The sequence below is a fragment of the Carcharhinus amblyrhynchos genome, chromosome 27, assembly GCF_965287045.1.
Source record: "Carcharhinus amblyrhynchos chromosome 27, sCarAmb.v2.hapA, whole genome shotgun sequence".
NCBI lineage: Eukaryota > Metazoa > Chordata > Chondrichthyes > Carcharhiniformes > Carcharhinidae > Carcharhinus > Carcharhinus amblyrhynchos.
Window position 1 is genome coordinate 37,654,806 of NC_137350.1, and position 18,262 is coordinate 37,673,067.

At 43.7% G+C, this 18,262-nt stretch overlaps 1 protein-coding gene across 2 annotated transcripts in view; it reads right to left on the reverse strand.

Moving 5' to 3' along the window:
- Nucleotides 1–18,262, reverse strand: part of igf2bp1 (insulin-like growth factor 2 mRNA binding protein 1) — a 174,524-nt gene that overhangs the window by 42,631 nt on the left and 113,631 nt on the right. For both annotated transcript variants that reach the window (XM_080213461.1, XM_080213462.1), the window contains 2 exons: nt 15,550–15,598; nt 13,915–13,966 (listed from right to left, as the gene is read on the reverse strand). In XM_080213461.1, the coding sequence (XP_080069587.1) occupies nt 13,915–13,966; nt 15,550–15,598 (101 nt within the window). The remainder of the gene's footprint in view (nt 1–13,914; nt 13,967–15,549; nt 15,599–18,262) is intronic.

Genomic DNA, 18,262 nt, shown 5'->3' on the forward strand with positions numbered 1-18,262 from the left:
CTACTGTGCAAAAGTAGGCCATTCAGCCCATCGAGTCTGCACTGACAACAATCCCACCCAGGCCCTATCCCCATAACTCCATGTACTTCCCCTGCTAATCCCCCTGACACTAAGGGGCAATTTAGCACAGCCAATAAACCTAATCTGCACATCTTTGGATTGTGGGACGAAACTGGAGCACCCGGAGGAAAACCGCGCGGATACGGGGAGAATGTGCAAACTCCACCCGAGGCTGGAATTGAACTAGGGACCCTGGTGCTGTGAGGCAGCAGTGCTAACCACTGTGTCACTGTGTTGAGTATGTGCTAATGTCACTAGACAAACAAAAACAGAAGCACAGAGCCTTCAATTTGACCTCAGTAGAGAAAATGTTTGAATCTATCATAAAGTCTGTATTAATTGGACACAGAAAATAATGATGTAATTGGGCAGAGTCAGTATGGATTGGTGAAAGGTTTGATAAACCTGTTGGAGTTTTTTGAGGATCTTATTTATAGTAAAATTAAAGGATAACAAGTGGATGTGGTGTATTTGGATTTTTAGAAAGCTTTTGGATTTGGATTTTTAGAAAGCTTTAAAAGCACCCCCACACGGGAGGTGAGTAAATAAAATAACAGCACATGGGATTGGGGATAATATACTGCGATAGATTGAGAATTGGTTAATTGGAAAATAGAGAGTAGGAATAAATGGGCCATTTTTAGGATTGCAGATTATTACTACTGGGGTACATCAAAGATCATCGCCACGGATAAAGCTTTTCACAATCTATACATGGATGTGGGAACGACATTTAAAACTGGGTGTGAATGTGAGTTGTGAGGAAGATGAAGGCGGTCTCAGGAGGATTTGAACAGGCTAATTGAGTGGGCAGAAACACGGCGGATAGAATATAACGTGAATAAGTGTGAAATTATCCACTTCGGTAAAATGAACAGGGGTTTCTTAAATAGTGAGAGGTTGGGAAGTGTTGCTGTCCAAAGGGACCTGGGTGCCCTTATTCATGAGTCACAGAAAGTTAACATGCAGATACAGCAAACAATCAGAAAGGCAAATGATATGTTGCCATCACAAGGGGATTTGAGTACAGAAGTAAAGGTATCTTCCTGCAATGGTATACAGCCTTGGTGAGACCACATCTGGTGTAGATTTTGGTCTCCTTATCTAAGAAAGGATGTACCTGGCATTGTGGGAGTGCAATAGGAATTCACCAAACTAATCCCTCAGACAATGGGATTTCTTGCGAGGAGAGATTGAGGAAACTGGGCTTGTATTCCCTAGATTTTCAAAGAATAACAGATGATGGCCAGAATCTTATCACTTGTCACGCTGGCGGGATTTTCGCATCCCGCTGCAGGGAACAGAGATTAGGCTGGCTGCCAAATTCTCCAGCCTCGCTCCAGCAGGCGCACGGTGTGAATGGCTGGCAAAATCGCACCCAATCTCAGTGAAACGTACAAAATTCTTACAGGACGTGACAGGGTAGATCTAGACACGATTATTCCCTAGGCAGTGGAAGCAGAGTCTTTGAATATTCTCAAGGCAGAGCTAGGTAGATTCTTGATTAACACGGCGTGGGGAGTAAACCCGAAATTAAAAGACACAAGATGGTTACCTGGCACAAAATGGACTCTGTGAAAAGACATTAAAATGTGCTGACTTAGGCACAATGAGTTAAAGCCTGTTAGTGTTTAATTACTACAGGAAATAAATCAGACCTTGAGGCCCAGAATATCACCTTAGCGTGAGATAAGACAGAATTAAAACAATGCTACAGGAGGGGCAGGACTGGCAGCTCAATGTTCCAGGGTTCCAATGTGTCCGACGTGATAGAGGGAGAGGGATGAAGGGGGGAGGGTGGCATTGCTAGTCAGAGAAAATGTTACAACAGTGCTCAGGCAGGACAGATTAGAGGGCTCAACTAACGAGGCCGTATGGTGGAGCTGAGAAACAAGGGAGGTATGACCACATTAATGAGGTTATATTATAGATTACTCAATAGAACATAAGAACATAAGAACATAAGAAATAGGAGCAGGAGTAGGCCATCTAGCCCTTCGAGCCTGCCCCGCCATTCAATAAGATCATGGCTGATCTGTCGTGGCTCAGTTCCACTTTCCCGCCCTCTCCCCATAACCCTTAATCCCCTCTCTTATCAAGAACCCATCAACCCGCTTCTTAAAAATATTTAGCGAGGCAGCCTCCACCACTTCAACGGGCAGAGAATTCCAGAGATTCACCACCCTTTGAGTGAAGAAGTTCCTCCTCAACTCCGTTCTAAACCGCCTCCCCTTTATCTTGAGGCTGTGCCCCCTAGTCCTACTGTCTTTTTTGAGCGGGAAGAGTCTCTCCACCTCTATCCTATCCATCCCATTCATCATCTTATACGTCTCAATGAGATCTCCCCTCATTCTTCTAAACTCTAACGAGTACAAGCCCAGTTTATTCAGCCTCTCCTCATAGCTCAATCCCCTCAATAGTCAGCGAGAATTGGAGGAGCAAATCTCCAGAGAGCGGACAACTGCCAGAAACATAAAGCTGTGATAGTTGGGGATTTTAATTTTCCACATATAGATTGGGACTCCCACATTGTTAAAGGTCTAGATGGGGTGGAGTTTGTATAATGTGTTTAGGAAAATTTTCTACATCATTATATAGAGGTACCAACTAGAGAGGATGCAATATTAGATCTCCTATTAGGAAATGAGTTCGGGCAAGTGATGGAAGTGTGTGTAGGGGAACACTTTGGTTCCAGTGATCATAACGCCATTAGTTACAACTCGATCATCGATACAGATAGATCTGATCCTCGGGTTGAGGTTCGAAACTGGAAAAAGGCCAAATTTGAAGAAATGAGAAAGGATCTGAAAAGCGTGGATTGGGACAGGCTGTTCCCTGGCTGTGAAGGATGTGATTGGTAAGTGGAAGGCCTTCAAAGGAGAAATTTTGAGAGTGAAGAGTTTGTATGTTCCTGTCAGGATTAAGGCAAAATGAATAAGAAGAAGGAATCTTGGTTCTCGAGGGATACTGCAACTCTGATAAAGAAGAGAGAGATGTATGACATGGCAACAGGGAACAAATAAGAAGCTTGAGGAGTATAAAAAGTGCAAGAAACTGCTTAAGATGGAAATCAGGAGGGCTAAAAGAAGACATGAGGTTGCTTTGGCAATCAAGGTAAAGGATAATCCTAAGAGCTTCTACAGATATATTAAGAGCAAAAGGATAGTAAGGGATAAAATTGGTGCTCTTGAAGATTGGAGTGGTCAGCTTTGTATGGAACCAAAAGAAATGGGGGAGATATTAAATGGGTTTTTTGCATCCATATTTACTAAGAAAACTAGCATGGAGTCTATGGAAATAAGGCAAACAAGTAGGGAGGTCAGGGAACATATGCAGATTAAACGGGAGGAGGTGTTTGCTGTCTTGAGGCAAATCAGAGTAGATAAATCCCCAGGACCGGACAGGGTATTCCCTCGGGCTTTGAAGGAGACGAGTGCTGAAATTACAGGGACCCTGGCAGATATATTTAAAATGTCGGTATCCACAGGTGAGGTGCCGGATGATTGGGGGATAGCTCATGTTGTTCCGTTGTTTAAAAAAGGCTCAAAAAGTAATCCGGGAAATTATAGGCCGGTAAGCTTAACGTCAGTAGTAGGTAAAGTCGAAGGAGTACAAAATGATAGGATCTACAAATACTTGGATGGACAGGGACTTATTAGGGAGAGTCAACATGGCTTTGTGCGTGATAGGTCATGTTGAACCAATCTATTAGAGTTTTTGAGGAGGTCACCAGGAAAGTGGACGAAGGGAAGGCAGTGGTTGTTGTCTACATGGACTTCAGTAAGGCCTCTGACAAGGTCCCGCATGGGGGGTTAGTTAGGAAGGTTCAGTCACTAGGTATACATGGAGAGGTAGTAAATTGGATTAGACACTGGCTCAATGGAAGAAGCCAGAGAGTGGTAGTGCAGGATTGCTTCTCTGAGTGGAGGCCTGTGACTAGTGGGGTGCCACAGGGATCAGTGCTGGGTCCATTGTTGATTGTCATCTAGATCAATGATCTGGATGATAATGTAGTAAATTGGATCAGCAAATTTGCTGATGATACAAAGATTGGAGGTGTAGTGGACAGTGAGGAAGGTTTTCAAAGCTTGCTGAGGGATTTGGACCAGCTAGAAAAATGGGCTGAAAAATGGCAGATGGAGTTTAATGCAGACAAGTGTGAGATATTGCACTTTGGAAGGACAAACCAAGGTAGAACATACAAGGTAAATGATAGGACACTGAAGAGTGCAGTAGAACAGAGGGATCTGGGAATACAGATACATAATTCCCTAAAAGTGGCATCACAGGAAGATAAGGTCGTGAAGAGTGCTTTTTGGTACATTGGCCTTTATAAATCAAAGTATTGAGTATAAGAGTTGGAATGTTAGGGTGCGGTTGTATAAGACATTGGTGAGGCTGAATTTAGAGTATTGTGTGCAGTTTTGGTCACCTAATTACAGGAAGGATATTAATAAGGTTGAAAGAGTGCGGAGAAAGTTTACAGGGATGTTGCCGGGACTTCAGAAACTGAGTTACAGAGAAAGGTTGAATAGGTTAGGACTTTATTCCCTGGAGCGTAGAAGAATGAGGGGAGATTTGTTAGAGGTGTATAAAATTATGATGATAGATAGAGTGAATGCAAGCAGGGTTTTTCCACTGAGGCTAGGGGAGAAAAAAACCAGAGGACATGGGATAAGGGTGCAGGGGGAAATGTTTAAAGGGAACATTGATGGGGGGTCTTCACACAGAGAGTGGTGGGAGTGTGGGATGAGATGCCAGATGAAATGGTAAATGTGGGCTCACTTTTAACATTTAAGAAAAACTTGGACAGGTACATGGATGAGAGGGGTGTGGAGGGATATGGTCCAGGTGCAGGTCAGTGGGACTAGGCAGAAAAATAGTTTGGCACAGCCAAAAAGGGCCAAAAGGCCTGTTTCTGTGCTGTAATGTTCTATGGTTCTAATGAGCTTTGTTGACAAGATCAATCGTTGAAAGAAGGGCATAAATGTATAACGATGTGTTAACTGCTAATGTCCGTACTTGTCCACTATTTGAAAATGTACAACAGAAGCTCAGCTGCCATTTTAAAGTTGAGAAGGTGACTGCGAGCGTTGCGGAGAGCCCAGTGCTTCTCCCAAAGCTTTGTCCGATAATCTGCGTGTTGAATCTTTAAATCTGACTCCGAGTGGTGATTTTCCCACAATAACAGGGCTGAGAGGTTATCAGGGGATAGGCAGGGATGTGTGCTGAGATTACAGTTAGATCAGCCAGGTTCTTACTGAATAGCAGAGCAGGCTTGAGGAGGTGAATGGACTAATCCTGCTCCTAGTTCACATGTTTGTCTGGTGAGTGTAGAGTTAGGGATGCAGTCTCAGGATAAGGGCAGGCCATTTACGACTGAGTTGAGGAGGAATTTCTTCACAGAAGGTGGTGAATCTTTGGAATTCTCCAGCCAGAGGGTTGAAGAAACTCAATTAGCAAACATGTTCAAAACAGCAATCAGTAGATTTCTGGAGTCTAATGACAACAAGGGATACTAGGAGAGCACAGGAAGGTGGTGTTGGGTAAATATCAGCCATGATCTAATTGAACAGTGGGGCAGGTTCATGGGCCGAATGATATAGGAGCAGGATTAGTCCATTCACCTCCTCAAGCCTGCTCTGCTATTCAGTAAGATCCTGGCTGATCTAACTGTAATCTCAACACACATCCCTGCCTATCCCCTGATAACCTCTCAGCCCTGTTGTTGTGGGAAAATCACCACTCAGATTCAGATTTAAAGACTCAACATGCAGTTTATCGGACAAAGCTTTGGGAGAAGCGCTGGGCTCTCCGCAGCGCTCACAGTCACCTTCTCAACTTTAAAATGGCAGCTGAGCTTCTTTTATACTCCTGTTCCTATGCTCCTATGTTTCTTTGTAATCCAGAGGCCCGGGCTAATGTTCCGGGGACATGGATTCAAATCCCAGCTGGTGGAATTTAAATTCAATTAATAAAATCTGGAATTGGAAGCTAACAATCAGCAATTGTCGTAAAAAAAACCCATCTGGTTCACTAATGCCTTTTAGGGAAGGAAATCTGGTGTCCATAGCTGGTCAGGTCTGCATGACTCCAGATCTACAGTAATGCAGTTGACTCTTCACACAAGAACACGAGAAATAGAAGCAGAAGTTGGCCATTCGGCCCTTTAAGCCTGTCGCACCATTCAATACAATCATGATTGATCTTTGTCGGCCTCAACTCCTTCTCTGTGCATTTCCCAATGCCCCTCTATTCCTTGATCTAACAAATATTTATCCACCTCCGCTTTAAATACTTCTAATGATCCAGCCCCCACACCCTTTGGGACAGAGAATTCCAGAGGTTCACCATCCTTTGTGAGAAGATATTTCTCCGCGCCTCAGTTTTCAACGACTGACCCTTTATCTTGTAGCAATGTCCTCTTGTTGGAGAATCTCCCACTCGAGAAAACATCTCACCGCCTGTCAAGCCCCCTCAGGATTTTACATGTTTGAGTAAGTTCACCCCTCACTCTTCTAAATTCCAAGGAATACAAACCCAGACTAATTAACGTTTCTTGATAGAACGACCCTGTCATCCCAGGAATTAACCTGGTGAATCTCCTTTGGACAGCTTCCAGTGTTACTATATCCTCTTTTAGGTAATGGGTCCTTACACTGTAATACTGTACACAGTATTCTAAGTGAGGCCTCACCAACACTCTGTACAATTGCAACAAAACCTCGTTATTTTTAAACTCTAATCCCTTTGCAATAAAGTGCCGTTTGCCTCCTTCACTAGTTTTTGGAGCTGTCTGCTGGCTTTTTGTGATTCAATTACTATAACACCCAAGTCCGTCTGTACTTCAAGAAACAATACTTTTCACTGCATCCCACTACATGACAATAATAAATCAAATCAAATCAAAAAACAAATTTAGTAGGATACAAAAAGAGGGAGTTTTAAACCACAAAGCCACATGGATTTAATGGTAGAATTACTTCCTTCTGTGCCATTGTAACCATACAACTATAGGGAGGACGAACTGAGTTTAGGAGGGCTATTAATTAGACACATCAGCGTCAGGGAAGCAGATGCTCATTTAATACCGGTTGAAATGAGGAAGTATAAAAAACTTATCTTTTTTTAGGCAGCAGTGAGGAGGAAGGATTTAACTTCAACAGATGCTAATCTTAACCTATGTCGTATCACAGGGACGTGAATGTTTGAGGAGGTGTATTTTTGTACATCTTATAAGTGGGTAGATATGGCACTCACTCCCGTTACGCATTTGTGTTAATTCTTGGATTGTATTAATTGGCTTACTGAGCTCTGTTGTATTCATATATTCACTGGAAATTTCATTCTAAGTACCTAGCATGGGAAACAAGCAGAGAAGAAGCCGCTATGTAAGAGGGCAAACATCGGTAAATAAAGCTCGGTTGTTTTAAACCCTCAGTACTCCCTAGCGTCATTCTCCAATAAATAACAAAAACTGGCAACGAGGACGGTGACACTGACCATCCAGGAAGATGAATTTTCCAGGGAAAAAGTCAGGAAAAGAAAAGTTTGAAAAGGAGCTTTTTGCCAGTGCTCCAGAACCAATGGGGTAGGTGGACGTGAGTAATGATACGCTGCAGTTATAGAGCTGATTATATTAAACAAGAGGTGGGAGCTCAGCTTGTTGCCTTATGTGAGAGAGAAATCAAAGTGACTGCTGGAAACGTGGTGTGAAGCGCAAACGGGAAACCTTCATTAGTGGAAAAATGGAGAATATTTTCTGTGTCGTGAGACCCTTTGATGAAAATGTGTGATGGAGCTCCCATTCTTAACGTTTTGACTATTTCGTACAGGCAAACAGAACAGCTGAAGATATTAGGGCACCCATTTTCCAGAGCGTGATGGGGGAGGAAAACATTTAATCCCCTCTGTGCAAGCTGAGAAGCCAGGCACTAATACATACGCACAGACTGTTAATATTTTACAAGCACTTTTTTCACCAAAACCCTTTGGTGATTGCAAAGTGCTTTAGATTCCACAAGAGAAACCAAGAAGACGGGGAGCCAATTGTGCAATTTGTGGTTGTGCTTAAAAGACTAGAAGAACATTGAGAGTTGGAGATGTACTGAATGACACTATTAGGGACAGGTTCATCTGTAGTTTGTGAAGGGAAGCAGTACAGAAATGTTTGCGAACAAAGTGTAACCTTTCTCTGAAAAAGGCCATGGAAATTGCTGTTCCTCTGGGACCGGTTGCAAAGGAAGTTGAGCAAGTTGAATTTTGTACTCAAAAACACAGAATGACTTGAAATTCATACATGTCACCAGTGCACAATGCCAGGGCAGCTGAACAGTGGGGTAAAGACATGTCATATAGAGTGCGGGAGAAAAGGATAACCAAAAGAGAAAACACTGGAAGATCTCAGCAGGTCTGGCAGCATCTGTAAGGAGAGAAATGAGCTGACGTTTTGAGTTCAGATGACCCGTTGTCAATGCTAAAAGACGTAGAAAGTGGGAGATTCCAGCATCCGCAGTAATTTGCTTTTGTCCAGTGAGGCCTCACTAACACTCTGTACAATTGCAACAAAACCTCGCTAATTTTAAATTCTAATCCCTTTGCAATAAAGACCAAAGTGTCGTTTGCCTCCTTCACTACTTTTTGGACCTGTCTGCTGGCTTTCTGGGATAGAAGACCCAAGTCCCTCTGTACTTTAAGAAACAATACTTTTCACTGTATTGAGTGTACTTGCTGGAAGAAAAAGCAAGCTCCAAGTAAAAATGAGAAACAAGAACAAACTAAAACAGCATTTAAACAGAAGAGGAATGTACCAAAGGGCCAGGAGACTCACAGTCTGAGAAAGAATTCTCACCGAATGTGCTAACCATTGCTGGCGTTACAAACTGATACTGGGCCACTCACTCCATTGCTGGATGGGCAGTCAGTAAGGATGGACACTGGGGTAACAGTGTCGCTGCTGCCAGAGACTGTTTACAAGGAGAAGCTTCAAAACATTCCCTTGAAGCCAGCAAGAATAGTGCTGGAGATGTACACAGGTGAGGTGGTTCCACAGAAGGGCTACATTGAAATAGCAGGGCAACTAAATGAGCAAACAGCAGACGTGTCTCTACATCCAAAATTGGAGGGTATAAGATTAAGGTGAGATTTAAAAGAGACCTGAGGGGCAACTTTTTCACACAAGCAGTGGTGCGTGTATGGAATGAGCTGCCAAAAGAATTGGTGGGGGCAGGTACAATATTTAAAAGACATTTGGACAGGTACATGAATGGGAAAGGTTTAGAGGGATATGGGACTAGTTCAGTTTAGGAAACCTGGTCAGCATGGACGAGTTGGGCCGAAGGGCCTGTTTCCATGCTGTATATCTCTGACTGACCAACGTTGATGGGTCGTATACGGCTGAAGGAGATTCGAATGAACTGGGCCCAGTCAACATGATGACCAACGGTGAATCAGACTCACAAACATTTTAAAGAAAGACAGTCTGATGGTGAATTAGGGAGAATGAAAGAGATAACAGTTCAACTGAAAATAAAAGAAGGAAGCCAGACAAAATGCTCGAAGGCAAGGCCTGCACCATGTGCTTTTATGCTGAAGGCGGAAGCTGATTTAGAATGAGCGGTGAAGGTGGGAGTCTTGGAACCTGTCAGTATCTGTGATTGGGCCATGCCAATAGTACCAGTCATCAAGAAACTTGGATCTGTAAGAATTTGCGGAGACTTCAAAGTCCTCATTAATCCAGTGTTGTGTGTGGAACTGTATCCGTGATCCAACATTGCAGACTTGTTTATGGAATTGGCAGGAGGCCAACATTTCAGCAAGATTGACCTAAGTCATGTTTCGTCAGAAGGAACTCTTCAAAAATGCAGATACTAAAACACAATAAAGCTTACTCCAACTTACAACTCAAAGAAAGGGTTTAATAAAGAAAGATCATTACTCCAAACTTGAGGCCTCGCCCTGGGCCACTCCAAGCTCCCCACAATTCTACACAGGTTCCTATTTATAGTGAATCAGCTGGTCAGCTGACTATTACATTACTCTGTAATCGGTTTCATGGTTTACTGGGTCAGCTGACCCTTACATCTTGTTCTCATTGGTCACATTGCATTTAATACAAAGTTGTCACCAGTTCCATTCTAACAAGACAGGCTTATTTACAGATGAATATGGACAAGAAATCACAGGAATTTCTGACAATTGTGACACACACAGGGTTTGTTCCAGTACCAAAGATTGCCATTTTCTATCACATCAGCTCCCTCATTGTTTCAAAGAGAAATGATTCAGATCCTGAGTGGACTGAGTGGAGTCCAGTGTTATCTGGATGACACTGGAGGAAATGAAAAGGAACATCTTCGAAACTTGGATGAACTCTCCAGACATTGGAAGGCTTTGGTCTGAAAGCCCACAAGGACAAGAGTGAGTTCCTCTAATTATTCTTAGAGTATTGGGGACGTGACTGATGGCACCGGTATTCACAAATCTCCTTCCAAGGTTAAGACCATTACAGAGGTGCCCACACCTCAGAACATTAATCAGTTATATTATTTTCTGGGATTGTTGAATTATTTTGGAAGATTTGTCCCAGTCTTGGCAACAAATCTGAAACCATTTCATAACCTCTTGTGCTAGAACAGGATGTGGAAGTGGCCGGATGAATGCAATAACGTCTTCACGCAAGGCAAAAAAACGTTAATTAAGCCTGAAGCTCTCACACTGTTTGACCCTACTTTATTCGAAGAATGAGCTTGTGATGCAGTCCTGTATGGCGTAGGGGCAGTGCTCTCCCTCATCAGGTGGAGAAAACCTATTGCTTTTGCTTCTTAAACCTCAACGTGGCTATTCCAGATTGAATGAGAAGACTTAGGGATCATCTTTAGAGCAAAGAAAATTCCATCAGTCCCTGTACGGGAGAGAATTTACTTTGTTGACAGACCATCGTCCATTAACTACTATTTTTGGAACCACACACTAATTCTGTCACTAACAGCAAGTAGAATCCAAAATTAGGCATTGCTTTTGATTGCACATTCCTATACCATTAAGCACCCACAGTCAAGTCTACATGGCAATGCAATGGACTTTCAAGATTACCACAGTCAGGTAGTTCATCAGACCACTCAAGACGGGATATCTTCAACTTTAACAAGTAGACAATACACTGGTCACTTTTAGACAAGTGAGAAAACACACTCGGAGCGATCTTGTACTCACGGAAATGATGCGTGTGGTATTACAAGGGAAGACCTCAGAATGAACACTGAATTTGAAGCTGCACTATTCCAGGAGATTGGAGCTGTCAGTATGTCTTGTACAGAGCCTCAGAGTAATCATTCCGCCAACACTGAGAGAGCAAGTTCATCCTGTGGCCTGGACTAGATGCAGAATTTGAAGAGAAAGCCAGAACATGTTCTTCCTGTGCGAGGGTAAGAAACCTGCCACTCTTCAGCATCCAGGGGAATGGCCTGAAGAGACTTGGCATTGGGTGCATGGGGACTCTGCAGGATCTTCTGAAGCACGTATGTTCTTGGTAACGGTCGATGTTCAAACCAACCAACCAGAAGTTGCTGTGATGAAATCTACTTCATCGAAGAAGACTATCAAGAAGATAGGAGAAGTAGTTAGTCAGTCTGGGTGGGGTTGTGATTGGTGCAGACTTGATGGGCCAAATGGCCTCTTTCTGCATTGCAGGGATTTTATGAGTCTGGATTCCCCGAACTGGTAAATGACAATGGATCTCAATTTATCTTACAAGAGAATGGTATTCAACATCAAGTTTTTTTTTAATCCATTTGTGGGACATGGGCATCACTGGCTGGCCAGCATTTATTGCCCACCCCTAGATGCTCCTTAGAGGGCAGTTGAAGGACAACCACATTGCCGTGGCTCTGGAATCACATGTAGACCAGACTGGGTAAGGACAACAGGTTTCCTTCTCTAAAGCATGTTAGTGAACCAGATGGGTTTTTCCGACAATCGACAATGGTTCGCAATTGATTCTTAATTCCCGATATTTTTTATTGAATTCAAAGTGCACCACCTGCTGGGGAGGGATTTGAATCCAGGTCCCTAAAACATTAGCTGAGTCCGTATCATATCACCCTGCTACCAAGGGACCAGCAGAACATTTCATGCAAACCATGAAACACACATTGAGAGCAACCAGGGAACAAGGTTCTCACACTTCATGACCAAGACCTCTTCTGCAAAACTAATAAGACCATAAGATATAGGAGCAGAATTACACCACTTGGCCTATTGAGTCTGCTCTGTCATTCAATCAGGGCTTATATTTGGTGAAGAGACAACTACAATCAGCAATGAAACCTCCAAAAACCAAAGAGATCGTACAGTAGCAACAACAAGGACAAATGGAATGGCAGCAAAGCAAAGCAGAGAGTTTTCCATTAAAGACAAAGAGTTTTGGTGAGGAATTATGCCAAAAGGAGAGAAACAGGTTCCTGCCACAATCCTTGCAGAGACTGCACCCGTCCCTTATACTATCCAAACCAGAGATGATGTTATCCGGAGGAGACAGGCGGACCATCTGTTGACTGGGAAAACCAATCTGGGAAACCAGAATTGGAACCTGATGAGAATCAAGGTTCAAACGTACAAATTCTGACCTGAACCTGTCTGCAACCCTGTCACCAACGGACAACGATGAGGAGAGCAGCACCTCATCAGCTGATCAGACGCTGAGACAAACTCTAATTCATACACGTCAATGCTGCTTAAACCCACCATGGGTGACGTTTGTGCAAAGACAAAATTGCTGGAGGTTAGCACCAGGAAAATGGCACAGGTTCACTGTCACTGGTTTTGAGAGCGATCACCTCCAGACCATTTGACTTACTGATAGTGATGGACTTATTAATTATTGTTCATGTTGAACCTGTTGCGGATGTTTAAGTAAAGTTGTGGGGGGGGAACGTCAGGTATTTGTATTAATCCTTCTTGTCATCCTGAGCTGCAGGTAAAACATTTCTTTAGCTAAAAGAAGTGTTCGGACAGTGAGGAGGGAGCAGGTAGAGGGGCAGGAGTTGCACCTTCTGCAATGGCGAGGGAAGGTGCCTTGGGAAGAGGGTGAGGAGTTGGGGGTGACGGAGAAGTGAACCAGGGGGTAGTCCCTGTGGGAAGCTGACATGGGGGTGAGGGGAAGATGAGTTTTGTGAAGGCACCATGCTGGAGCTGGCACAAATGGTGGAGGAAGATCCTTGAATTTAAAAAGGGGGCACTGTCGTGGTTCTGGGGGGAGGGGAAGGGGTGAGGGCAGAGGCTTGGGAAATGGGTCGGCCACAGATGGAGGGAACCCTCGGTTCTGGAGAAAAGCAGACATGTCAGAAACACCATTTTGGAAGGCAATGGAGAAACTGGGAGATTTTACACTCCATTTGTCTTGTTCCCATGACATCTCTGTCAAAATCTCCTCCAGCTCCCACCTATCCCTGACCTCCTACTTTCCTCCACCTCCTCTTAAATAGTATAAAATCCATCACATTTCTTACAGATTCGAAATGTTAAATCCACAGATACTAAACCTCTCTCTGTTTTTATTTCAGATTTGCAGCATCCACAGTATTTTCCTTTTATTTGAAGATTTTAACTCTGCCGCTCTCTGGGCCAGCAAATCCTCTCACAAATTCCAATTGGATGAAATGGGGATTGTGCGTCTGAGCAGAGATATCTTACTGAGCGAGAAAGGGACAGAAATGAGTTAAGCCTCTGATGATCTGATTACCCGCTATGCTAATCGCCATGAAGCGACACTGAGCTAGAGATCAGTGAGGCAGGAACTGGAGCAAATGGAGGAGATCCACCGGTTGTTGAACACTGAGTGAAACAGTCGCTTACCTTGCTCACAATTTTCCACGGCTCCATGTTGGGCTAGCAGTCCATCCAATACCTATTCAACAGACACAGACAGTTAGCAAGAGCAGTATCGAGACAAGAAGACGACATCCAACTGCACCAACGCACAACTTGTTAGAATCATCAACATTTCCAAGCAGTAGGGGGTCCATTTGGTCCATCAGGCCTGTGCTAGCTCATTGCTAATCCAATCCAAAATGAATTTAACACCCCTCCCACGCTATCTCTCCAAAGCCCTTTATCTTTATTAGTTTAAAAGCAGCAGAAGTTGATGGGTGCATATATTTGTGCATCCACAGGTGTATATATGTGTGTGTGTGTGTGTGTGTGTGTGTGTGTGTGTGTGTGTGTGTGTGTGTGTGTGAGTGAGTGAGTGAGTGAGTGAGTGTGTGTGTGTGTGTGTGTGTGTGTGTGTGTGTGTTACTCCAGGTGACAGAGCGTCACAGTACTTATGCATCTGTGCTTACTGGACCATTTCTGAACATGCCTATGAAATGTGTGTGTACACATGTGAGAAACTGGGTAGTACATTAAGAATTCCAGTGATGAACTGTGCCCAGTGGGTAATAAGAGGATTGTGGTTTTGTCTGTCGCTTATAAAGGGGATACTGTTTGTAAATCTATCGATGAGAGTGAGACGGTTCTCCAGAGTCAGCAGGGAGAGAGGGCCAGGTGCTGCATCTACACACAGTCCAGCTGCAGGATACACTTTCTGTTTGAGCTCAGGGTTACAGCATATTCCATTCAACAGAGTAAACCTCACATAATCTTTTCAGCTCAATTCCAAACAGTTCATTACCTTTCAGGATTCAGGTGCTGTGAGCTGACTCCTGGGGGTTTGAGTGGTCTATCCCCCACAATTGGAAAAGTGTAAATGTTAGAAAGCTGAAACAAAATTAGAACATTCTGCAACAGGGAACTGGAGAAAAGGAAAAGACAGCTTGTGTTTGTGTGTTTGACTTTTTCTCTTTCCTTAGGTTTACAAGAATGGTGGCAGGGCTGGAAAAGTGTATCTCCGAGGAGAAATTGGATAAGCTGGAGTTACTTTCCTTGGAACAATAAAGGCTGAGGGATAACTTGATCGAAGTGGACAAACATTATGAGGACGGGGAGAAGTCTGACAACACCAGGTTAAAGTCCAACAGGGTTATTTGGAATCACGAGCTTTCAGGGTGCTGCTCCTTCATCAGTTCCATCACTCACTTGATGAAGGAGCAGCGCTCCGAAAGCTCGTGATTCCAAATAAACCTGTTGGACTTTTAACCTGGTGTTGTGAGACTTCTTACTGTATTTGATGGGGACAGTGTAGAGGGAACTTTACTCTGTATCTAATTCCATGCTATACCTGTCCTGGGAGTGTTTGATGGGGACAGTGTAGAGGGTGATTTGTTCTGTATCTAATTCCGTGCTGTACCTGTCCTGGGAGTGTTTGATGGGGACGGTGTAGAGGGAGCTTTACTCTGTATCTAACCCTGTGCTGTACCTGTCCTGGGAGTGTTTGATGGGAGACAGGTTTGAGGAATTGGAAATATAGAAAAGCAAAGGGAATAGGAAATCTAAAGGAAAAGAAATTGCAAATGGAATGAAAATAGGAATAAATATGATTTTGTTTCTTACCTCCCACTGCATATGTGGTGGAATGTTCCGGATCTGGATCTTGCGACTTCTGTTGAAGAAACAAGATAGATTGGTCAATGGACAAGGTTGATGGCTTGTTTCAAAAAGTCATTGTCACAATCATGAGTTTTCTGGTTGGATTCTTTTATTTTTGTGAAATTCTCATCTTGGGTCCAGCTGTATATCGACAAAAAATCAAGTGGATGTTTTGATGGAACATCAAGTTAAATTGGCTTGTGAAACCAGTGCATTTTCAGCTATTCACTGGTATTGTATGACTAGCTATGCAGGATACGGCACAGTGGTTAGCACTGCTGCCTCACAGCTCCAGGGATCTGGGTTCAATTCCTGGCTTGGGTCACTGTCTGTGGGGAGTTTACACATTCTCCCCATGTCTGCGTGGGTTTCCTCCGGGTGCTCTAGTTTCCCCCCACAGTCCAAAAATGTGCAAGTTAGGTTGATTGGCCATGCTAAATTGTCCCTATGTGTAGGTTAGAGGGATTAGTGAGGTAAATATGTGGGGTTACGGGGATAGGGTCTGAGTGGGATTGTGGTGTGTGCAGATTTGATGGGCTGAATGGCGTCCTTCTGCACTGTAGGGATTCTATGCTATGAATCGAGTATCTTTATTGTTAACTGAGTACTGAAGCATTTGGTATACATTCACACAGTCACTGTTAGTTTATATCTCACTGACGTACGGGTATGTTTATTATAAATTGGCAAAGGGCTTGCCATCCCTATCAGTTTGATATATCTCAACTTGCTGATCTTGGATTTGCTCCAATTATTCAGCCTTTTGTTCTCCACTCACCAAAATCTCCCAGCAATTGATTTGCTCACTTTCGCAAAACCTTTCACCAGTTGACATTCTGGTTGCCTTCCCATCAGTAAAAAGTCTGACAACACCAGGTGTTGACAACACCAAAAAGTGTTGTCAGACTTTTTGCTGTGTTTACCCCAGTCCAACGCCGGCATATCCACATCAAGCCTTCCCATCCACTGTACAGATCCCATTTTCAGCCCTCCAAGTACAGGACACACTCCCCTGAGCATATATAAGAACATAAGAACTAGGAGCAGCAGAGAGAACTAGGACCTGCGCAAAGATATTTTGGCCTTGGAGGGAGTGCAGAGGAGGTTTACTAGGCTGATACCGGAGTTGAGGGGGTTGAGCTATGAGGAGAGGCTGAATAAACTGGGCTTGTACTCGTTAGAGTTTAGAAGAATGAGGGGAGATCTCATTGAGACGTATAAGATGATGAATGGGATGGATAGGATAGAGGTGGAAAGACTCTTCCCGCTCAAAAAAGACAGTAGGACTAGGGGGCACAGCCTCAAGATAAAAAGGGGGCAGTTTAGAACGGAGTTGAGGAGGAACTTCTTCACTCAAAGGGCGGTGAATCTCTGGAATTCTCTGCCCGTTGAAGTGGTGGAGGCTGCCTCGCTAAATATTTTTAAGACACGGGTTGATGGGTTTTTGATAGGAGAGGGGATTAAGGGTTATGGGGAGAGGGCGGGAAAGTGGAACTGAGCCGCGACAGATCAGCCATGATCTTATTGAATGGCGGGGCAGGCTCGAAGGGCTGGATGGCCTACTCCTGCTCCTATTTCTTATGTTCTTATGAGTGCCATCTGGCCCCTCAAGCCTGCTCCGTCAATCAATAAGATCATGGCTCCACTTCCCCGCCCGCTCACCATAACCCTTAATTCCTTTACTATTCAAAAATTTATCTGTCCTTGTCTTAAAAACATTCAGTGAGGGAGCCTCAACTGGGCAGGGAATTCCACAGATTCACAACCCTTTGTGTGAAGAAGTTCCTCCTCAACTCAGTCCTAAATCTGCTCCTCCTTATTTTGAGGCTATGCCCCCTAGTTCTAGTTTTGCCTGCCAGCGGAAACAACTTCTCTGCTTCTTATCTATTCCCTTCATAATTTTATATGTTTCTTTCAGATCTCCCCTCATTCTTCTGAATTGCAATGAGTATAGTCCCAGTCTATTCAGTCTCTCTTCATAAGCCAGCCCTCTCAATTCCAGAATCACCTTAGTGAATCCTAGCGCCAGTATATCCTTTCTCAAGTACGAAGACCAAAATTGTACACAGTACTCCAGGCGTGGCCTCAGCAGCACCTTATACAGCTGCAACATAACCTCGCTGTTTTTAAACTCCATCTCTCTAGCAATGAAGGACAAAATTCCATTTGCCTTCTTAATTGCCTGCTGCACCTGCAAACCAACTTTTTGTGATTCATGCACAAGGACACCCAGGTCCCTCTGCACAGCAGCATGCTACAATTTGTTTACCATTTAAATAATAGTCCATTTTGCTGTTATTCCTACCAAAATGGATGACCTCACATTGTGTTCCATCTGCCAGACCCTTGCCCACTCAGACTATCTAAATCCCTTTGCAGACTTTCAGCTTCCTCTGCACACGTTGCCCTGTCATTCATCTTAGTGTCATCTGCAAATTTTGACACACTTGGTTCCCAACTCCAAATCATCTATGCAAATTATAAACAATTGCAGTCCCAACACTGATCCCTGAGGTACAGCACTAGTCACTGATCGCCAACCAGAAAAACACTCATTTACCCCCACTCTTTGCTTTCTGTTAGTTAGCTAATCCTCTATCCATGCTAGTTACCTGTAACACCGTGCATCTTTATCTTATACAGCAGCCTTTGGTGCGGCACCTTGTCAAATGCCTTC